Here is a 24,672-nt window from a genome sequence, read left to right as displayed (position 1 = left end):
ACAGGCAGGCACTATAACTTGGCTTGCTGATCTGGAAGGAGGATGACATGTTTCAGACTCGGGATGAAAGTGTCAAGTATAGGCATTTTGGCTGTCAAAGACAACAGATCTGATGGATTTGCACACTGATTGTGGTTCTTACTATACCTAAGTGTCCAACTGGCACAATTTATATGTGTGTATGTTTGTGTGTGCATGCACACACGTATATATACTCTGGCTTGTTAAAGGATTTATTCCAAAAGCTAGCAAATTTTCTTTCTTTTTTTGTGTGTAACTGTTGACAACTAAAGGCTTTTGCTGTTTGATGAGTGGTCTCCTTTACTCCTAAATTATTTATATTGTTAGTTCTAAGGTGACTGAACATATCAGTGACTTAGTTCTGCTATACCTGTGATTTATTCCATTCTGGTTTATAGTATCCATTGATTATTTGATGAGTATCAGTATAATACATGTAACTTTGTTTTCAGATGATGTTCTTATTGTGAAGTATTCAGGTGGTGACATTGCAAAGAACCTAATATGATTATCTAAATTATTCCAGAAGTGCTTTCTCCAATTGCAGAGAAAAACATGATTCCATTATAAAAGTATGTTTTATTATTTGAAAAGTTATTAGCAATTGTTGGCTGGTAATTGGAGTAAAGGGAAAGTTTATTATGGGGTTTAATCCAAAGAGCACACTTCTTTTCTTAGAGATGAAGCTTTTGTAAGCAAGAAGACTGTGGAGAGCAGTCTTGATGGCATATACAAAGTCTTGTACCTCAACCTCAGTGTTGAGAATGGAATTAATAAATTCCTTGGTTGAGGAGTTTAGCAAATTCAACATTTTTTGTAGTTTCTGGTGAGGTTGGCATTGCAGATCTCTTTGGACATATTAGATTCAGATTCAGATTCTTTATTCGTCATTCAGAATTATTACATGCAATAGACTTTGTCGCTTCACTAAACCTATTAATTTTATAAAATACATTTTTACATATTTAAGTTGATATTGCGCATTTCTAAAAATTCTTCTTTAGAATAGAATAGGATAGTTAACAAGAAGTTGTGGACCTTTTTCTTAAATACTATGACTGGCATGATAGAGGCATGTTCAGACAATTTGTTATATGTTTTAATTGCCATGTACTTATGACTATTGTTAGTTTTTGTAATCTATTTTGTGGCAAGAACAGAGAAGTACAGATTCTTGTATTGTTGTCATGCCTTTGATTCGTTACACCTAAATTTGGTAGTTCAGCAAGTACATAGTTAACACTATCGAGAATATACAGATTAATAACTGTTAATATTCTATATTTAATAAACAATGGTCCACAATCTGTCCTATTATCTACTTTTGCCACTGCTCTGATTGATTTCTTCTGGATCACCAGAATTTCATTTTTTTTCTGCTGTTTCCCAAGAGTATTATCCTACACCTTAAAACAGATTGAATAAAAGCAAAGTATGCCGTCCTTACACATTCAAATGTCACACAGCACATCAGTCTCTTCAGCAAATTTATAATTCTTGGCAGCCTAACCACTATGTATTCAACATGAGAGTTCCATGTTAGTTTATTGTGAAGTATGATACCTAAAAATTTTGCATTTTCTTTTCCTATTTTTACAGTCTTTGATAGACTGAACCAGATATTCTGGGTCTTTTTCTCATTTAGCAGTAGACCATTCACATAATACCATAATATTGCATTTTCTTTTGCCAAGGCAGAGTGGGTTTACCTTCGTAGTTAGCACATTGCACTTGGTCAGTAGTGCTGTGGCCAATGACTTGCTGCCTGGCACACCTGATGATGTGCCTGCATTGCTCAGTGTCAGACTATAAACTGTAATAGTGTGATCACTGGTGGAGCTGCTCGGGTCAAGAGTAGGTTGTCTCTATGAGTGATGATAACAAGTTGTGGCAGAACTCATTTGTAAGAAGGTAATCATGCATTTCATGAAGGGATATTTTTACCCAAGTTTCATATATAAACATATTGATTTACTGCAAGGTAATGAAATGGTATACACAGACCCCTATTTAAAGTTTGGCATGATTTCCAATGAACTTTTCAACAGCCACATATTACAAATAAAAAATGCTAAAGAATTATCTATCAGCTTCCTTCTTCTCTGTAGCAAAATTTGACCCTGTACTTGATATATTATTTGAGTTACATGTAGTAATTATAAATGTAGTAACAGAACTGCTCCAAGTTTCCACATCTTACAGCTGATATACAGCTCAATGTGTTGCTCTTTTTAACAAGTAATAAAGTTGCCAGGAGCCACTCCAGCTGCAGAAAGAGTAAGTGAAATATTCTTTATTCAGAAAGGAGAGTGACACTGGATGCTTTACAGATAAACTTAAAATTATATTCCTCAGAGATGACAATCTTTGTAGGATTACATAACATTTTTTATACTGTGTATTATGACTTTTTGGAGAACAAAAACCTCCTATATAAAAATCAACATGGATTCTGCAAACAGAAATCTTACAAAATTCAGCCCTGTCAATTCACGCCGTATTCCTTGACTTCTGGAAGGCATCTCATACAGTTCTGCACTGTCATTCGGTGAACAAAATATGAGTTTACTGTGTATCGGATCATATCTGTGCCAAGTCAGGACTTCCTAGTAAACAGGGTTCTATATGTTAACAGAATAAAATCAACACATGTAACAGTAATTTTGCAAATACCCCAAGGGAGTGTTATAGACAATTAGTATTTATAAAAAGTATATAAATGATGTAGGGGATAATATCAAAAGCTCCATGTAGCTATCTGCAGACAATTCTGTTGTCTGTAGGAAGGAGTTATCTAACATGCACCTAACACTAATTGTACAAAAAGAAGATGAAAAGCTGAGAGTCTTTAGGAAAAATTCTACTTAAATGTAATTCATCCATGAAAGAAATGGCTTACAAAACACTCATTCAACAGAATCATGAGTACTGTTCATGAAGATGGGACCTCACCAGGTTTGATTAACAGAAGGGAAAAAGATGACCCCATAAAGAGCAGCATGTTTTGTCATAAGGTCAGTGGTGTGTGTGCATTAAGAAAAAAGCTATTGCTGCAAACAATAGGAGTGGTGTTATGCAACACTGTTGAAATACCGAGACTGTATATTTCAAGAAGAGTTATTCTGAGAGTGTATTTTCCAAAAAGAGATGGGCAACATACATTCTGCAAAATAGCACCATGAAAAAATCTAAGCAACTAGAGCTTATAAGGTTTATCGACAGTCATTCCTTCCATGCACCATCTGAGAATGGAACAGAGAAGGAGGAAATGATAGTGTTGCTAGAAGAACCCTCAGCTACATATTATAAGGCCGCTAGCAGTGAACAGATTTAGGTGTATGTTATGGCCCTAAAAATGTAGTGTAGAATCTGCAGCTCACATGAAAGAGAGGCAGTTTGATTGTCTACATGTTTAATCAAATCATTCTTTGATTTTTTTACCTTGTAACCAACTAATTAATCTGTGTTCATTTATTCAGATAAAACAGCTGAAGCCCATTAATACTGCTGGAACAAGCAACATGCAACAACAGCAAATAAATATTTAATTGTGGCCATCTAAGCTTAGTGCAGACTCTGCTAATCTACCAGTTTCAACACTGTATCTCACAATTGGATTATTTATCTGGGTTCATCTTTTCCAATACAGCTCAACAAGCCCACTAGTATCGATGGAACAAGTGACATGTGGCAAGGGGGAATATTTATTTAACTGTGGTCCTCCAAACTTCACATGGAATCTGCAAATCTCACATTTTCTTCATAGATCAATATGTTGTTTCTCATAATCAGTTCATTTTTTCCACATACAGTTGCAGAGGCCCACTAGTATTGATGGAACAAATGATGGATAGTGACAGTGAATATTTGTATACATGCTCATTCAAAATTTAAGTAAAAAACTCGATGCTTGCCAAATTTTTCGGGGTTGTATGATCATACAGTCTAGTTAACTTAGAATTATTTAGTTAGTTACTTGTTCCATAGATCAAGTTCATAATAAACATTATGATGTGGAACGTGTCAACAGAACAAACATAGAACAGTTATATATAGCCCAATTGACAAAGACCAAAAAAGGTTGAATGGAGGAAAAAATCTTGTAGTCGCAAGCTTTTGTACAGTGGGAGGAGGGAGTGCCGTGAATAACATACTAAAAATTCATACTGGTGGGATGTGATTGTGAAGAGTGGGGAACATTTTTTAATTTTTCTTTGAGAACCTCAAAACTGCAGCTTCTAGTGAAAATGTTTTCCAGTACAAACTTCAACTACTTTAAATTTCCTACAAGAATGTCCTGTTCATATTTTCTCTAGGGCTAACTGCTTCCACATTGCAGGAGAAGGAAAAAATTTCTGATTATTAAAACTATTGTTTTAGTGGTATAACATTACTGTTTAATGTTAAATGAAATGTGTTAAGAACAAATGTTAAATGTGTGTACCATGTCTAAATGCAGTACAACCATATTAAATGATAAAACTGTGATCTGGGGGTTTAACAAGGTGGAGAGGGTGGGGGTGGAAGTTCAAATCACAAGCAAAGGTAAGTCAGTGGATTGCAGTCATTGATCTCTCTTCCTTTATAGGTCTGGAAAGCAAGTAGTTCATTCTCCACTCTGTTTACCTTGCTAGGTGTTCACAAAGTCATACCGACCCACCTTACAAATCACTGGCAACACAGAGTGTTCACATGCCTGGATGGTGTAAGTGCATTAACACTACATGGAATACAGATATGGATCGCCAATAATACTGATGCAAGAAATGAATATGAGCAGAATCTACATAAATTCCTGCACACCATATTACTATATTACACTACTAGACAGGAAATTGATACTTAATCATCCCACAAAGCAGCTGTAGTGTTCTTCCAGGAAAGGGAACTTCCCCTGCCAAGAGTGCCATTTGATTTTCATTTTGTGGAGAGATTACACCTACACATTATTTTCTGTCCAGTTCCCTTATGTGAGTAAATAACTTCACTCAGCTCATCTTTATACAAGAGTTATTTTCATTTTATTAAATATGTATTTATAAGTAGTTGTTAAGTGAACAATATGTAAAATCCTGCCACAGCTGGAGTTGTCAGCTGTCGACCACACTGAACAGCATGTTCCAAGTGTAACATACCATCAACATCCATTCAATAATGTCGATTTCATTGTCTCCATTATCACTACCAGGAATCCTTTTCACAGCATGAGGGCTATCAAATGCTTCAGTCCCCTCAACAACCTCTGCTATTTCAACATGCATCAAGCAATGCTTTGTAGCAGATTACAGTTCCAGACTTGAACATGATCAGTGCCATTCTATAAGACATATTCACACCCACCTTGGAAGATATACTGTGGATGCGGTCGCAGAGGGTGGGCTTACTGGTAGTTGGGAGCTCCAATGTCAGGCGCGTAATGGGGCCCCTTAGGGATATGGCAGCAAGAGAGGGGAAGAAAACCAATGAGCACTCCGTGTGCATACCGGGGGGAGTCATTCCAGATGTGGAAAGGGTCCTTCCGGATGCCATGAAGGGTACAGGGTGCACCCATCTGCAGGTGGTTGCTCATGTCGGCACCAATGATGTGTGTCGCTATGGATCGGAGGAAATCCTCTCTGGCTTCTGGTGGCTATCTGATTTGGTGAAGATGGCCAGTCTCGCTAGCAGGATGAAAGCAGTGCTCACCATCTGCAGCATCGTCGATAGGACTGACTTTGGTACAGAGCCGAGTGGAGGTTCTGAATCAGAGGCTGAGATGGTTCTGCGACCGTGTGGGCTGCAGATTCCTCGACTTGCGCCATAGGGTGGTGGGGCTTCGGGTTCTGCTGGATAGGTCAGGAGTCCACTACATGCAGCAAGCGGCTACACGGGTAGCAGGGGTTGTGCGGCGTGGACTGGGCGGTTTTTTAGGTTAGATGGCCTCGGGCAAGTACAGAAAGGGCAGCAGCCTCAAAGGGTGCGGGTCAAAGTCAGGACATGCGGGGGCCAAGCAGCCATTGGTATTGTAATTGTAAACTGTTGAAGCTGCATTGGTAAAGTACCGGAACTTCAAGTGCTGATAGAAAGCACCGAAGCTGAAATTGTTATAGGTACAAGAAGCTGGCTGAAGCCAGAGATAAATTCTGCCGAAATTTTTACAAAGGCACAGACGGTGTTTGGAAAGGATAGACTGCATGCAACCGGTGGTGGTGTGTTTGTTGCTGTTAGTAGTAGTTTATCCTGTAGTGAAATAGAAGTGGATAGTTCCTGTGAATTATTATGGGTGGAGGTTACACTCAACAACCGAGCTAGGTTAATAATTGGCTCCTTTTACCGACCTCCCGACTCAGCAGCATTAGTGGCAGAACAACTGAGAGAAAATTTGGAATACATTTCACATAAATTTTCTCAGCATGTTATAGTCTTAGGTGGAGATTTCAATTTACCAGATATAGACTGGGACACTCAGATGTTTAGGACGGGTGGTAGGGACAGAGCATCGAGTGACATTATACTGAGTGCACTATCCGAAAATTACCTCGAGCAATTAAACAGAGAACCGACTTGTGGAGATAACATCTTGGACCTACTGATAACAAACAGACCTGAACTTTTCGACTCTGTAAGTGCAGAACAGGGAATCAGTGATCATAAGGCCGTTGCAGCATCCCTGAATATGGAAGTTAATAGGAATATAAAAAAAGGGAGGAAGGTTTATCTGTTTATCAAGAGTAATAGAAGGCAGATTTCAGACTACCTAACAGATCAAAACGAAAATTTCTGTTCCGACACTGACAATGTTGAGTGTTTATGGAAAAAGTTCAAGGCAATCGTAAAATGCGTTTTAGACAGGTACGTGCTGAGTAAAACTGTGAGGGACGGGAAAAACCCACTATGGTTCAACAACAAAGTTAGGAAACTACTGCGAAAGCAAAGAGAGCTTCACCCCAAGTGTAAACGCAGTGGCCTTGTGGTTTCAGTTGCCAGCCGACCTGGGTTTCTGCCATCTTCGACTGTCGCTGTATCTGGCCCCTATGCGTCATCTGCACTCCTGGAGGGGTGATGTCCCATCACGTCAACCAGAGTGGCTGTGCACAGTGGGGCATTATCCCAAGGGCACATCACATCCCCCACCTCATGCCTGTTCCTGTGTTGCAGACAGTCTGGTTCACACTGCACAGGGAGTCACTGCCTGGGATATCAGTCTGGGTTTCTTGACTCTGTCCCCTTTCCTCAACTGCCATTGCTGGTGCAGCCCCTGCTGCATCTGACACCGCAGTGGCCATCGTCGCCACCTCCGTTGCTGGGTCCAATGCCCCAGCTTTTGCCTTTGGCACCAACCACTGACCTCGACAAGTACGTCACTGTGGTGTGCACTGCAGCTGCAGTGGTTATAAGCTAAGTACTGACAAACTTATTTGTGCTCTGTAATACAGTTATTAAATTTAATAGATTTCAGCGGTGTTGCGTGCCGTTTGTGGCGAAATAACGACTTAATAAACTTTTGTAATTGTTCACTCGCTGTGTTTTATAGAGTTTTCAGTGTGTTGAAGTCATTTAGTAAATTTCGTGCTTTAGTTTTCAACTGACGTTTATTATTCTTTCTAGTGAAATATTTCAGAAAAATTTTCATTTAGTGTTTTAACTTCGCTTAGTGTTACAGTAGTCGTTTTAATTTTTTGGTTTTAGCTAGTAATTTTGTGAAGTTTTGCTGGTATTGGTATCGGCTGTGTTGTAGTAGTATTAATACAAGTAGCTGCTTTTTTAGTAGGCAGAGAATTTCGAGACCATTATTGTTAGTTCTTAAGTAGTTCTACTGGTGTAACTGAACTTTGGTAATGTAGACGTATAAATTTTTTCAGTAACTGTAAAATTTTACCATGAGTGAAAAGTGTGGGCTCTGTTGTAGGTTTGTGAGTAGTGGATTATGGTGTGGGATTTGTTCAAAGTATTTTCATTGGGGGGAGTGCAGTGGGGAAGCCAGTGGTCATTTTAGGGAGATCCTCTCCTGGGAATGTAGAATCTGTAGTAGAAACAAGTTAATAGAGGAGCAGGAGCATAAGATCTGTGCCCTTCAGGTGCAGTTACAATGCGCAAAGGAGGAACTAGATAGGTTGAGGAGGGTGAAGGGTGGTAGGGAATGGGAACTGGCAGTTGGCAAGAAGGTAGCTAGGAAGAGGAGGTATTCAGACAGTTTTACTTTGCATACATGCAATAGATACGACCAACTGTCAAGAGCTGAGTGGAGAGGAGGCTCGTGTAGCTGTAGATGTAGGTAACTTGCAGCAGTCCTCAGCAATTAGGAGGCCTAGGTTAGTTGCAAAGTCTAGCAGAAAGGTTTTGCTGCTAGGTAGTTTGCACAGTAGAAGTGTGGGCCAGCAGTCGCAGGAAGTGTTGGGGAGTGAGTACCACATCAATTGTGAAGGCTAGTGCAGGGTTGGCTCAGGTGACTGAAAGCATAGGGGAGTTATGTAAGAATTTTACAAAAGAGGATCAAGTAGTGATAGTGGGTGGAGCAGGGAACAGTCTTGATAGGGACAGGGAATATGATGTAGTGGTGACTTGGTTAAGATAGCTACTCAAACTGGTGGCACTAATGTGCATTTCGTGCAACTGTTTCAGTGTCACGATCGGCCTCACCTTAATGCGGCTGTTAGGCGCATTAATGTGGGGCTGGGGAGGGCACTGATGGCGGAGGGCATGGATCACATCTCAGTGGTGCCAGTTGGGTCTATCAGTAGATGGGGTTTCACTAGGCATGGCCTGCACCTCAATAGGTATGGGAAGGGGAGGCTGGCTAAGCTTATAGGTGACAGTGTAGTGGGTGGTGGTGGTGGTGGTGGTTGTGGTATCACTCATGGAAAAATTCCTGTAGTAGTTGGTGTTAGAGCTGCACATTTTTTAGACTGAAGTCGGCTGATAGGTATACCCGCTTAAAGGAAGTGCCTCTAACTAAGGGCTCACCTCCAGAGGATGTAATGTTTCCAAGTAGAGAAGGAATTAGCATATTTAATCAAAATATAAGAGGTATTAGAGATAAAGTTAGTGAACTGATAATAGATGTTAACTCTGAAATTATTGGTATATCAGAGCACCACTTAAATAGTTTGATAATTCAGAGGCTTCCTTTACCAGGCTACAGATTAGCTGGCTGTTTCTCAAGGAGTTCCTTGCGGGGTGGGGGAGTGGCTCTGTACGTAAAAAACAGTATTTCATTTGAGTCCATAGACGTATCACGACACTGCACTGAACAGATATTTGAAAGTTGTGCAGCATTAGTTGAATTTAGTGAAACTAAACTTCTAATTGCTGTTGTTTATAGGTCCCCTAACTCTGACTTCAGAGCATTTTTGCTTAAGCTAGAGAGGGTTCTTGATTCACTTTGTAGGAAGTACCAGAATGTAGTTATATGTGGTGACTTCAACATTAATTTTGTACATGATTGTGCAAGAAAAAGGATGTTGGTAGATCTCCTAAATTCATATGATCTGATGCAAACTGTGTTTTTTCCAACTAGGGTGCAGGGGAACAGTAGCACAGTCATAGACAATATTTTTATTCATTCTTCATTACTAGATGGGCATTCTGTTAGTAAAATAGTGAATGGCCTTTCAGACCATGATGCACAAATTTTAACACTAAAAGGTATTTGTACTCAAACCAATGTCGCATTTAATTACGACCTACGTAGGAAAGTTAATCCAACAGCAATAGAGAGTTTTTCAAAACTTGTCAAGGAACAAGAGTGGCAAGATGTTTATAGTGCCGATAATATAGATGATAAATACAATGCTTTCCATAACACATTTCTCATGCTCTTTGAGAGTTGCTTTCCATTAGAACATTCTAAATGGGGTACTAGCAGTAATGGACAGCTCGGTTGGCTGACTAGTGGGATAAGAATATCATGTAGAACAAAGCGGGATTTATATCAATATGTTAGAAATAGTCACAATCAAGCTACAGTAGCCCATTACAAACAGTATCGTAAGGTGCTTAAAAATGTTATTAGCAAGGCAAAAAGTATGTGGTGTGCAAATAGAATAGCTAATTCACAGGATTAAATTAAAGCCATATGGTCAGTTGTGAAGGAAGTGTCAGGTCAGCAGCACAAGGTTGACGATATAAAGTCAGTTCGCAGTAATAATATTTCTGTTACTGATAAATCAGATATATGTACAGTATTTAACAACCATTTTCTTAGCATTGCTGGTGAATTAAATAAAAATTTAGTTTCTACAGGAAATCATATAAAATTCTTACAAATTCCTTTCCGATATTGACGTCTGAAATACTCCTCTGTGATACAGACAAGAGGGAGATTGAGTCAATAATTAAATCACTGAAGACTAAGGACTCTCATGGTTATGATGGAGTGTCTAGTAGAATATTAAAGTACTGTGCTGCACATGTTAGCCCTGTATTTAGCCATATTTGTAATTTTTCCTTTAGGAATGGTCAGTTTCCTGAGCAATTAAAGTACTCAGTACTGGCTTTATAAAAAGGGAGAAAGGGATAATGTAGATAATTTTAGACCTATTTCTATGCCATCAGTGTTAGCAAAAGTTATCGAAAAGGCTGTGTATGTAAGGTTAATTGATCATTTTATATCACATGATTTGCTATCAAAAGTACAGTTCGGCTTTAGAAGTCGTTTGACAACTGAAAATGCTATATTCTCTTTTCTCTGTGAGGTACTGGATGGGCTAAACAATAAGTTTCGAACGCTTGGCATATTTTTTGATTTAACACAGGCATTTGACTGTGTTGATCTCACAATATTGCTCCAGAAGTTGGACCATTACAGAATAAGGGGAGCAGCTCACAATTGGTTCACCTCTTACTTTAGCAACAGGCAGCAAAAGGTCATTGTTCACAATGTTGATAACGGCTGTGATGTGGGATCTGAGTGGGGTACTGTCAAGTTGGGGGTGCCCCAGGGATCAGTGTTGGGGCCGCCGCTCCTGTTCCTTATTTATATAAATGATATGCCCTCTAGTATTATGGGTAACTCTAAAATATTTCTGTTTGCTGGTGACACTAGCTTGGTAGTAAAGGATGTTGTGTGCAACATTGACTCGGTTTCAAGTAGTGCAGTACATGACCTCAGTTCATGGCTTGTAGAAAATAACCTAACGTTAAATCACAGTAAGACTCAGTTTTTACAGTTTCTAACACACAATTCAACAAAACCTGACGTTTTAATCTCACAGAAAGGTCATATTATTAGTGAAACTGAACAGTTCAAATTCCTAGGTGTTCAGATAGAGAGTAAGCTGTTGTGGAAAGCCCACATTCAGGATCTTGTTCAAAGACTTAATACTGCCATTTTCACTATTCGAATGGTATCGAAAATGAGTGATACTTCGACACGTAAATTAGTCTACTTTGCTTATTTTCATTCACTTATGTCGTATGGTATTATGTTTTGGGGTAACTCTTCCCATTCTAGAAGGATATTTTTGGCTCAGAAATGGGTGGTTCAGGCAATAAGTGGTGTGAGTTCACAAACCTCTTGTCGACCTCTGTTCACGAGTCTGGGTATTTTGACATTGGCCTCTCAATATGTATATTCCTTATTGTCGTTTCTTGTTACCAATATTAGTTTATTTCCAACAGTAAGCAGCTTTCACTTGGTTAACACTCGGCAGAAATCAAACCTCCATCTGGATCGGACTTCCTTAACTCTTGTGCAAAAAGGTGTGCAGTATACTGCTGCATCCATTTTCAATAAGCTGCCACTTGAATTCAAAAATCTTAGCAGTAATCCACGCTCTTTCAAATTGAAACTGAAGAGTTTCCTCATGGGTCACTCCTTCCATTCTGTCAAGGAGTTCCTTGAAAAATTAAGCAGATTCTCATTGTATTGCTCATAGCGTTTGCTTAAACTTATGGACTGATTTTCTTTCAGGTTCATGAACATTTATTTTTATCTGTTATTACTTTTATGTTGTAAGTTCATGTACTGACACATTCCATGACCTTGGAGATTTGCTCCTCAATTTGGTCCTACGGAACTTGACATGTAAATAAATAAATAAATAAATGTTGTTCACAGTCCTGCCCTATGGCCTTTCACAAGTGGTGGGATGGTGCACCAACCCACCCCCTCATCACTTCCACTCCTACTTGCTGTTGTCTGTCCAACACATGGTACAGCAGCCGCCATCATCAAGCAATGGACTGGACATCAGTGCTGTTATTGGTGTTTTTGTGACTCATAATCTCAGTGCCTTGTGAGTTTTAATGGAACCAGTGCTTTTTTGGTACCAGCATTTTTTTCTGTACCATGCATGTGGCTGTGTCTGTTTTTTTTATGTATGTATGTATGCACAGCAAATGAGTGCTCGGCCTATTTGCTACGCTTTATTACTGTTGTCCAGTCTATGAGTTCAGAGGTATGCACAACCTGTACCTTACATATTGCCCTATAAAGTACTGTGTTCCATAATTGTGTTTGTTCTTGCTATAACAGTAACCATTTTCACTATTGTCACTATGATGACATCATGATCACTAATTCCTAGCTCTATACTGACACTGTTGATAACTTTTCCTAATACATATTGTTACTTCATTAATCCTGTCCTACCACCTCACCCATATGAGTAACTCACTTTGTCCGGATTAAACAATGGAAAATCCAGGAAGGAATGTAACAATATATTGAATGTAACAAAGCCTTATGTACATTATTCACATCCCATAATGAATCAGATTCAGATTCCAATTCTTTATTTGATGTTGACCACATGTAGTGAAAAAGGCTTTATAATGATATCAAGATACATAAGAAGTTACTATATTAGTTAGAGTTGACATTACAAGTACAAATTATTTATGCTGCATTAATCAATCATAGACTTAAAACTCAATTTCTATGTTACAAGTATCCAAGAATTCTGTAAGACTGTAGTATGGATTATCTATTAACCATTTGTGCAGTTTAGTTTTAAAATTATTGAAAGGTGTATTGAGTGGAGTATGTGCTAATTTGTTAAATAATTTCAAACAGTTCGCTTTGTGAGAGTTGCCTGTTTTTGTCAGCCTATGTCTAGGAATGTCAATACTCTCTTTGTTTCTGGTGTCTTGAAGGTGTATGTTCTCTCTGGTGTCAAAGTTTGTTCTGTTCTTTTTAGAATATGTCAGTGGTGCATAAATATAGAGATTTATCACTGTTATTATTTTCATTTTGATGAATAAGGGACGGCAGTGTTCCCTTGGACCAATCTTTCACATTGTTCGTAGCACCTTTTTCTGCATCAATAGTACACCACTGACATGAGTGGCTCAATACTAACAGCCCATAAGATATATGAGACTGAAAACGTCCAAAGTAAGCTGTTCTAAGATATTTGTTACTCACTAGGTCAGTTTCCAGATGAGATAGGACACCCTTGACTACTTTTTGCAGACCTGGTTGATATGGGGTTGCCAGTTAAGTTTGGAATCAATGTGTATTCCAAGCAGTTTTACAGATTTTGGTTCTACCTCTTTAGCCAGTCCCAACTGCAGATGCTGAGTTTTCTCTGGATTACATAGAAGTTTGTTAGTCAAGAGCCAGTTTAGTGTTAAGGTGAGAGTATCCTGTGATTTCTGGTGGAGCTTTGATAAATCTTGATATATGCTGATTAAGGTTGTATCATCAGCGTAACAGATAACTGACTCAGGCCCAACATAAGATGGCAAATCATTAATTGCAACAATGAAGAAGAAAGGACCAAGGACAGAGCCCTGAGGTACATGAGATGTGATACTATTCATAGAAAAGTGTCTATTATGAATTGACACAAATTGTCTCCTGTTATTTAGATAAGAGTTAATTATTTCTAACTCTGTATTATTTATACCATAATACTTTTAGTCTGGCTAGTAGGGTGTCAAATGGGATACAATCAAATGCCTTACTCAGATCACAAAGTTCAAGTGAGAGTGAAACTTCCTGGCAGATTAAAACTGTGTGCCGGACCGAGACTCGAACTTGGGATCTTTGCCTTTCGCGGGGAACTGCTCTACCATCCAAGCTACCCAAGCACGACTCATGCCTCGTCCTCACAGCTTTACTTCTGCCAGTACCTCGGCTCCTACATTCCAAACTTTACAGAAGCTCTCCTGTGAACCAGGAGTGCTAGTTCTGCAGGTTTGTAAGAGAGCTTCTGTAAAGTTTGGAAGGTAGGAGACAAGGTACTGGCAGAAGTAAAGCTGTGAGGATGGGGCGTGAATCATGCTTGGGTAGCTTGGGTCTCTTTCCGGCACACAGTATTAATCTGCCAGGAAGTTTCATATCAGTGCACACTCCGCTGCAGAGTGGAAATCTCATTCTTCAAGTGAGAGTGTTTGTTTATTTTCAGATCCAGTTAATATCTGATTAACTGTTTCAAGGACTGCAGAGGTGGTATTTTTTGCTTGTCAAAAATGCTACTGTGTATTCAGAGGAGGTCATATTTTTAAAAATAGTTGCTTAGCTGTTTGTAGAAAATTTCTTCAAATATTTTGGAAAAGATTGGTACAATAGACACTGGTCTATAGTTTTCAGGGAGGTGTTTTCCCCCTTTTTGTATATAGTACAACTTTGGGAATTTTGAGCTGATCAGGGAAAACTCCAACTTCTAGGCATTTATTCATAATAAAAGCAAGTGAAATGCTAATGAGGTGTATTATCCTTTTTACTGTATAGTTAGATAGCCAGTAGTAGTCCACACTTATCAAGTTTGAAAATTTTCTAGCAATATTTATTATATTTGTGGGTGTGACAAGGTCCCAGTGAAATTCATGCCCTTTAGGTAGCTAATCAGCAAGTATGGCAATTGCTCGTATGTCTGACTTCTTAATTTTTGATTTTAATTCATTTAATGTAGTTTATTGAGCTCTTCTGGCCCAAGTGGAACATCTTGTGTTTGGGTAGAAGTATGTTCTTGTTTTATAATATCTCAAGCAGCCTTGCATTTATTTAGGGTTCCTTCTATGTAATTTTTATAGGCAGCTTATTTGGCAAGGTTGACTTTGTCATGGTTTTTACATTTCAGGTAGTCTTTATAATACATATCATTTTGTTTTGTCCCACATTTGCCATAGTTTTTGTATATTTTGTACAGTGAAAGCATCTTTTCCCAGATACTAGCAAAGTAATCAGTCTACCATTTAAGCTTTTTACCTTTTCTATTTGGTTTAGTACTGTTTCTATTCATTGTTGAGCAAGAGTACCATAAGTCAGTATAAGTCTTAAGGAAATTATTAAATAGAGTTTCAGTGGTTGATTGATCTGTGTCATATTCATAAACAAAGTCTCAGTTTACCTTTTTGAGGGAGTTTGTGAATAACTTAACATTTTCCTCTTTCTGACCTCTAACCCGTGACATTCTTGGCTTCTTATTTGCAACCTTATATTTCTTATCTGACTGTGTGCACTGGTATGTTAGGAGAAGAGGATCACGGTCTGCAAATCATTCATCTGCAATGCTTGCACTAGTCTCTTGAAAAATTAACTATAGTATTGTCCAAACAGGTATTTCCATGGGTCAGTCTATTGTTAGTATAATACAGATTTAGTGTTCTTACATTTAATAATGTTTTTGTGTTGAGTTCCTCTGTGTTTAGCATGTCAATGTTGAAATCACCACATATTGCTACATTTGTTTTGAGTTTTAATATTTTTCACATCATCTGTTCAAATTTCTCAAATCATAAGTTAACATCACCTTTTGGAGATCTATACAAACTGACCATTACAATTTTTGGTCTATCAGTCTTATACAAGTAAATTTGTTATTTAATCCTGAGGAGTATGAACTTATATCTATTTTAGAGAATTGAATACATTGTCTGATAAATATTACAGCCCCTCCATTTTTTCTCTCGTCTCTACACATTATAGCTGCCAGAATGTAGTCGTTAAGTATGAACAAATCTACTCGATATTCTGTAAGTCAATGTTCTGAGACACACAGTACATAACTTTTTTTTATTTTACAAAAATGTTACAACTCTAACAGCTTGTTCCTAATGCTACAAATGTTGACTTGCAGGATGGTAAGTGGGCCTACTTTACAACTATTCTCTTCCCTCTCTGAGCCATTCCCTGTAAAGGAGCACTCAGAGCAATTATAGGCTTAATAATGGTGTTTCTGTGTGAAATATTTCTTCTGTAGCCTGGTTTGTATTCCTTTTGTAGCCACTAACATCTAATAATTTTATGTTTGTAAATCTAGCACAAAAATTCTCAGTTTATTTGACACATGATCAATCAGGCAGGTCATACCGGAATGGTAGAGTGGCTACAATAACATTGGTGAAGTGCAAGTATTGTATTACTACGATCAGCTTCTTGAGGAATCTGTTGACATTGTTTTTATTTATGTCGTTTGCACCTCTGATTAGCACTACACAGACCTTTTTTGTGAGTTTGGAGCATTAATTGTTTATAACAGCAGTAATTGTGTCAAAATTTGCCCCTAGTTTTACTTCACTGTAAATACTTATACTGTTCCCGGCTTGCTCTGACCTTAGATTTGAGATGTTTCGGTGTGGCTGTCCCCAAATAATTTCACCTCGTGTTTCTGCAGACACTGCTGCACTTTCACATCAGACATCTTGTATTCTTTAGCAATGTTATATATTGTTTGACTGGATTTACCATTTTACTGGTGGATCTGTATACTTTTATAGCTTTATCTGGTAGATGTATGAGAATTTACATACTTAAACAAATACCAATAAAGTTACTTATTCAACTCATCACTTTTATTGCATAGTTACTACATACCTGAGAGTACGAGAAGCATTGCTAATAACATCTAAATCTGAAGAGAACAAGTCCATGACCTTGCACAAAGCATTAATGGCACCTGTTGAAACAAACTGGGGAAACATCGTTTCTTCTCCGGCTACATTGCGAAGAGCACCTGTTAGCTGGAACAGGGCATGGCTTGTCTGTTCTGGTAGTCGAGAGCTATCAGATTTCTGCAATTTGAAAGCAACAGAGTTTATAAACAGGTCATATTTAACTGTGCAAGTTCATGATTTTTGAACAATATAGAAGAAATTCTAAGTGTGTTTTTTGAAACTGAAGTATTGTGGAATGCACTCATTAATTAATTTACAGAGGAATTCCAAAATGGCTCTGTTAATACTGACACCAAAATAATGAAATGGAACACACAACATCAGAGATGTTTTTCTAATGAAAGATACTTGAAGACCTCTGAACTTCATGCTACATATTACGGATTAGAATTAATGGGATTTTTTAAATCCAGAAAGGTTAAATTAAACTGCAAAGTAGGTAAATAGGATTCTGTTGTAGGCACATCTATAGCACGTAACCACCTTACTCATTTAATACAAATTAACAACACATCAGCAGTTTATATGACTGCCAGGAAAGCAAACATTTAACACACTGTATCCTACTGTATAGGACTAAAGATCTACTTGAAATAGTACCCACTAGAATAGTAAAAACACATATTAGTTCAACAAATCAGGTTATAACAAATTATGACCACATCAGCTCAGCAGATACCATAAATGGTCACCACTCAGATCATTTAGGTCAGACACTAGTGCTAAAATGTAATACAAAATTCAAATAAAAAAAATTTTCAAGCACAAGAGAATATTATCTTCTAGCGACACTGCTATGCCAAAAAATAGTTTTTGTCAGGGATCTTGGGAATCAGTTATTATTGCTACTGATGGGGTGAACAGTAAAAGGAATATGCTCTTAAAGGTTCTGACTGGGTGCACACATAGTACCATTTACAGGCGCACACACACACACACACACACACACACACACACACACACACACACACACACTAGCAAACCTGGCAGTGCTTCACAATTGCTAAATGTGTATGGGAATTGCATATACACCCTAAATTCCTTGCTTCCCTCTCTTTGCTCAGCTCCTCACTGCCCTACCCTACCCTCTCCTCTCTTTCTGTCCATCTCCTCCTCCTCCCTCCCATGTCCATTTCCATCTGAACGTTCACAGAGTACAGCAATAACAATATTATGAGAAGAAAACTTGCTACTCACCACGTAACGGAGATGCTGAGTCACAGATAGGCACAACAAAAAGTCTCTCACAATTAAAGCTTTCAGCCATTAATGCCTTCATTAACAATACACACACACACACACACACACACACACACACACACACACACACACACACACGACTGCAGTGTCAGGCAACTGAAGCCATATTGTGAGCAGCAGCACCAGCGCATGATGGGAGGGGTGACTGGGTGGAGGTAAGGATGAGGTTGGGGTGGGGATAGTATGGTGGGGGTAAAGGACAGTGAAGTGCTGCAAGCAAGACTGAGGGTAGGGGAAAGGTGAGGAGGGGCGAAAGGAGAAAAATAAAAAGATTGCATGTGGTGGTGGAATGACAGCTGTGAAGTTCTGGAATGGGAACAGGGAAGGGACTGGATGAGTGAGGACAATGACTAACAAAGGTTGTGGCCAAGAGGGTTATGGGAACATAGAACGTATTGCAGGGAAAGTTCCCACCTGTGCAATTCAGAAAAACTGGTGTTGGTGGGAAAGTTCCATATGGCACAGGCTATAAAGCAGTCATTGAAATGAAGGATGTCATGTCTGGCAGTGTGTTCAATGACAGGGGGGTCCACTTGTTTCTTGACCACAGTTTCTTGGTGGCCATTCATGCAGACAGACAGCTTGTTGGCTGTCATGCCTACATATCTATTGCAGGGGTATCAGCCATGAGGTAAGGGATTGGGAGCATAGGTTGTGTAAGAATCTACAGGAATATTGTGTAGGTTCAGTGGATGGCAGAATATCACTGTGGGAGGTGTGGGAAGGATAGTGGGCAGCACATTTCTTGTTTGAGGGCATGATGAGAGGTAACTGAAACCCTGGCGTAGAATGTAATTCAGTTGCTCCAGTCCTGGGTCTTACTGAGTTATGAGGGGAATGCTTCTCTGTGGCCGGACAGTGGGACTTTGGGAGGTGCTGGGAGACCACACAAATGGCCACCCACAAACTGTGGTGAAGACACAAGTGAACCACCCTGTTGCTGAACATACTGCCAATCATGATATCCTTCATGTCAATGACTGCTTCGTAGCCTGTGCTATATAGATCCTTCCCACCAACACCAGTTTTTCTGAATTGTGCAGGTGGGAACTTTCCCTGCAACACATCCTACATTCCCGTAATTTTCCTGGCTTCAACCTTCATTAGTCTCTGTCCTCTCTCATGTAGCCCCTTTCCTGTTCCCATTCCAGTATTACATGGCTGTCATTCCACCACCACACCCAATCTTTTTATTTCCCTCCTTTTCCACTACTCCCTCCCACCCCCTCTCCACACCTATCCCCTGCCTTCCGTCTAACTTGCAGCACTTCACTGTCTGCCACATCCACCATACTATCCCCCCCCCCCTCCCCACCCCAGCCTCCTCCTTATGCCCACCAAGTCACCACTCCTTTCATGCACTGGTGCTGCTGTTCGCAGTGTGGTTTCAGTTGCCTAATATTGCAGTCGTGTGTGAGTTGCATTTACGTGAGTGTGTCTATTGTTGATGAAGACCTTAATGGCTGAAAGCTTTAATTGTGAGAGTCTTTTTGTTGTGCCTATCTGTGGCTCAGCATCTCCGCTTTATGTTGAGTAGCAACTTTCCTTCTCATAATATTGTTTTTGCTAAACTCTATGAACATTCAGATGGAAATGGACATGAGGGAGGAGGAGGAGAAAATTGACAGAGAGAAAAGGGGGTGGGGGAGAGGGTGGGCCATGAGGATCTGGGCAAAGAGAGGGGAGCCTCTTCATCTCTGAATAACTACTACAACCTACATCCTTCTGAATCTGCTTACTGAATTCATATATTGGCCTCGCTCTACAATTTTCACACCCCACACTACCCTCCAATAAAATTGGTGATTCCTTGATGTCACAGAATGTCTTACCAACTGATCCCTCCTTTTGGTCAAGTTGTGTCACCAATTTCTTGTGTCCCCAATTCTATTCAGTACCGCCTCATTAGTTACGGGATCAACCCATCCAATCTTCAGTGTTCCTCTGCAGCACCACATTTTGAAAGCTTCTATTCTCTCTTGTCTGAATTGTTTATTGTCCATGCTTCACTTCCATACATGGCTGCACTCCAGACAAATACCTTCAGAAAAGATTTCCTAACATTTAAATCTACAGTCAATGCTAACAAATTTCTCTTCTTCAGCACTGCTTTTTTTTAAATTGGCAGTCTACATTTTATATTCTCTCTACTTCAGCCATCATCAGTCATTTTGCTGCCCACATAGCAAATCTCATTTACTATTTTAAGTGTCTCATTTCCTAACCTAATTTCTTTGACATCACCTGATTTAATTTGACTACATTCCATTATCCTTGTTTTGCTTTTGTTGATGTTCATCTTATATCCTCCTCTCCAGACACTGTCCATTCTGTTTCACTGCTCTTTCAAGTCCTTTGCTGTCTCTGGTAGAATTACAGTGTCATTGGCAAACCTTAAAAGTTTTTATTTTTTCTCCTTAAACTACAATTTTTTGATGACAAGCCCAGCAAACAAAGAAAAAGGATACGAGATACGTATCTAGGAACATGGAATGTGTGGAGCCTATACCAAGCTGGAGCCCTATGTCAGCTCCTAACACAAGTAAACAACTATCGTATAAAACAATTGGCTCTCCAGGAAATTAGGTGGAAGGGAAGTGACATAACGGACTCGTGAAATTTCACCATCTTCTATAGTGGTGGGAGGATGAATCGCTTTGGAACAGGTTTTGTGGTCACTAAAGAACTGAAACATACTGTGATGCACTAAGAACCACTCAATGAACAGATGTTCATGTTAAGATTAAGGGTAAAATTTTTCAATATAAAAATTATAAATGTACATGCATCCTCAGAGGAGGCAGATGAACAGCAGAAGGACGAGTTTTATTGTGAGGTAGAGCAGTTGTATGATCAGGCTCCCAAACATGATGTTAAGATCTTAAAAGGAGACTTGAATGTGAAAATAGGAAAAGAAGAGGACTATCAGCCAACTATAGGAAGACATAGCCTCCATGAAATATCAAATGACAATGGAATAAGGGTTGTAGATTTTGGTTTAAGTAGAAACATGAATGTCAGCAGTACATGTTTTCCACACAAAAAGATACACAAGGAAACATGAATGGCACCAGATAGAGAAACTAGAAATCAGATAGACCACATATTGACTGATCAAAGGCACAGATCAGACATAATGGATGTTAGGAGCCAATGTGGAGCTGACTGCAATTCAGACCATCATCTAGTGAGAATTAAGCACAGGCAAAGGATCTCACTATTGGGTAGACAAAAAGGCCACAAACAAAAGAGTTTTTGACATTAAGAAACTGAAGTTAGAAGAAATATGGAGAGCTTATCGGACAAAAATAGAAGAGGGGGATTAAGAACAATACCGGCACATCAAATGAACATATAGAAATAATGTGGAAATGATGTAAGGCTGAATTTCCTTGAGGTAGCTGGAGAGGTTTTGGGTCACATATGGGCTTTAAGGAAAGCAGATTGGTTTGATGAAGAATGTATTAGAAGAACTGAGGAGTGTGACATAGCACAAATGAAATTATTTCAGAGAAGAACTAGAGCAAGTCTGAAGAGGGTTTGAAGACGGAAGAAAAGAGCACTAGAAAAGAAAGAATGGGAATAAACTGAACAACTAGCAGAAGAGAAGCATGTATGTGACATGTACCAAAAGATTAAAGAAGGAAAGGCTGGGTTTCAAGCCAGAACAGATATATGTATGAGTAATGAAGGGGATTTGATAGGGGAGAGTAATAAAATACTTGACAGATGGGCAGAATGCTTCCAAGAGTTATTGAACTGAGAAGTACAAGGATTAGAACAAAAAGAACTGTTGGAAATTAGTTATTATAGACCAGAGGTCTTAACATTGGAATCCACACTGGAGGAAGTGATACAAACCATTAAGCGCTTAAAAAGCAATAAGGACCTGAAGAAGATCAGATCCAGGTGGAACTTCTCAAATATAATGGGGAAGCACTGTGAAAAGCAATACATAAAGTAATACTGGGCATATGGCAGGAAAGAGCATGCTAATGGAGTGAAAAACAGCTATTATGTGCCCCATACATAAGGAAGGAGATAAATTAAATGGCCAGAACAATGAAGGAATCTCCCAAATACTACATATAAAGTGTTCTCCAAGATTCTAACTAGGAGGCTTACTTCCTGTGTAGAATAGAGAACTGAACACTATCAGAGTGGCCTTAGAAGAAATAGGTCAATAACTGACCAAATATGGATACTACTTAAAAATGTTATGAACATCAAATGAATATACAACATATTTATATAAATTTTAAACAAGTATATGATAGTATCTCAAGAGTGGCATTGCGGAATGTAATGGAAGAGTCTGGAATACCTAAGAAGCTTGTTAAACTTACTATGATGACCCTCAGTGAAACCAACTGTAAAGTAAAAATTCAGGGTGAAATCTCCAGAGAAGAGGAAGGAAAGAAGGGATTGAGAAAGGATGACTGTATCTCCTCATTGCTATTCAACCTCTGCCTAGAAAAAGTCATAAGTCAGATAGAGTTAAAAAGAGGAGGATCTATTTTTAATCATTCACTGCAGTATCTAGCCTTTGCAGACAATGTGGCATTACTCGTACGTATCACTGCTGTGCTGGTAAATGCCTATCAACAACTGGAGAGATGTACAAGGGAACATGGCCTGGTAGTCAATGTCAAAAAGACCAAATATATGACACTGACCAACCAGCAAAGCCTTCCAGATCTCAGGATAGCTGAAGCTGACAAGGAGTTTGACAGGGTGAAAGACTTCAAGTACCTCAGATCAATTATCACAGAGACAAAAGACATCAGCAGTGAGGTGAAAGCTAGAATAGCAGCATGCAACATATGCTACTTTGCCACACTACCCATGCTTAGGTGCTTGCTTGTATCATGTAAATCTAAAATCCTCATTTGCAAAACAATTATAAGACCAGTTGTTATGCCTGGTGCTGAGATGTGGAACATGACTGCAAACAAGAAAAGGGTCCTTAGCAGTTGGAAGAGAAAGGTTCTGCATAAAATAAATGGCCCAATATACAATCAAGAAGGTTGGTGCATCTGTGCAAATGCAGAACTGAAACAACTTTTTGATGAACCTGATATTCTCAATACCATTGAAATAAGAAGACTGCTGTGAGCAGGATAGATGGTCAGAATGGAAGAAGACAGAACATGTAAGAAGATTTTTGATGGCAAAGCTGGAGGCAGACGATGGGAAGGGATGTCCCAGAAAGAGGTGGATGGATGGATTTTATGAAGACATGAAAAAGTTGGGTGTCAGAGGATGTTGATGGAAAGTCATGGACCAGACAGAATGGCAGGATAATGTGATCCAGGCCAACACCCTTAAAGGGCTCTAGACCCATGGAGTAAACAAGTGGTGCCGGCCGCGGTGGTCTAGCGGTTCAGGCGCTCAGTCCGGAACCGAGCGACTGCTACGGTCGCAGGTTCGAATCCTGCCTCGGGCATGGATGTGTGTGCTGTCCTTAGGTTAGTTAGGTTTAAGTAGTTCTAAGTTCTAGGGGACTGATGACCACAGATGTTAAGTCCCATAGTGCTCAGAGCCATTTGAACCATAAACAAGTGGTAAGTAAGAACTGTAATTCCTACTCCAAATCTTTCTTTGGTTTGCTTTACTGATTGTTCAGTGTATAGATTGAATAACATCGAGGATAGGCTACAACCCTTTCTCCCTCCCTTCTCAACCACTGTTTCCTTTCATGCCCCTTGATTCTTATAACTGTCATCTGGTTTCTGAACAAATTGTAAACAGCCTTTCACTCCCTGTGTTTTACTCATGCTACCTTCAGAATATCAAAGAGAGTATTCCAGTCAACACTGCCAAATGATTTCTCTAAGTCTACAAATGCTATAAACTTAGGTTTGTCTTTCCTTAACCTATCTTCTATGATAAGTCGTAGAATAAGTATTGCCTCACGTGTTCCTACATTTCTCTGGAATCGAAACTGATCTTCCCCATGGTTGGCTTCAACAGTTTCTCCATTCTTCTGTGAGGAATTTATGTTAGTATTTTTGAGCCATGACTTATTAAACTCATAGTTTGGTAATTCTCATGCCAGTCAGCAACTGCTGTCTTTGGAACTGGAATTACTACATTTTTTTTTGAAGTCTGAGGGTATTTTGCCTGTTTCATACATTTTGCACACCAGATGGAAGAGTTCTGTCATGACTGGCTGTCAGTGGTTCTAATAGAATATTGTCTACCACCATGGCATTGTTCCAATTTAGATCTTTCAGAGCTCTGTCAAATTCTTCTTGCAGTAGAATATCTCTCATCTTCATCTACATCTACTTCCCTTTCTATAATATTGTCTTCAAGTTCATCTGCCTTGTATAGACCCTCTATACACTCCTACAACCTTTCAGCTTTCCCTTCTTTGCTTAGGACCAGTTTTCCAACTGAGCTCTTGATATTCATACATATGCTTCCCTTTCCCCCAAAGGCCTATATATAGTGTCTATCTTTCCCCCAAAATATGCTTCTAGATCCTTACATTTCTCCTCTAGCCATTCCCGTCAATATCATTTTTTACACATTTGTATTCTCTTTCGCCTGCTTCATTTTAAAAAT

At 39.1% G+C, this 24,672-nt stretch overlaps 1 protein-coding gene across 1 annotated transcript in view; it reads right to left on the bottom strand.

Annotated features, from left to right (window-relative positions):
• The window catches only part of LOC124711611 (armadillo repeat-containing protein 2), a 184,276-nt gene that overhangs the window by 108,443 nt on the left and 51,161 nt on the right, over nt 1–24,672 (bottom strand). The window contains exon 9 of the mRNA XM_047241775.1: nt 16,763–16,959. Coding sequence (XP_047097731.1) covers nt 16,763–16,959 — 197 coding nt within the window. The remainder of the gene's footprint in view (nt 1–16,762; nt 16,960–24,672) is intronic.

This window comes from Schistocerca piceifrons, chromosome 8, assembly GCF_021461385.2.
Source record: "Schistocerca piceifrons isolate TAMUIC-IGC-003096 chromosome 8, iqSchPice1.1, whole genome shotgun sequence".
Lineage (NCBI taxonomy): Eukaryota > Metazoa > Arthropoda > Insecta > Orthoptera > Acrididae > Schistocerca > Schistocerca piceifrons.
This window is presented reverse-complemented; position numbering and strand designations above follow the sequence as displayed.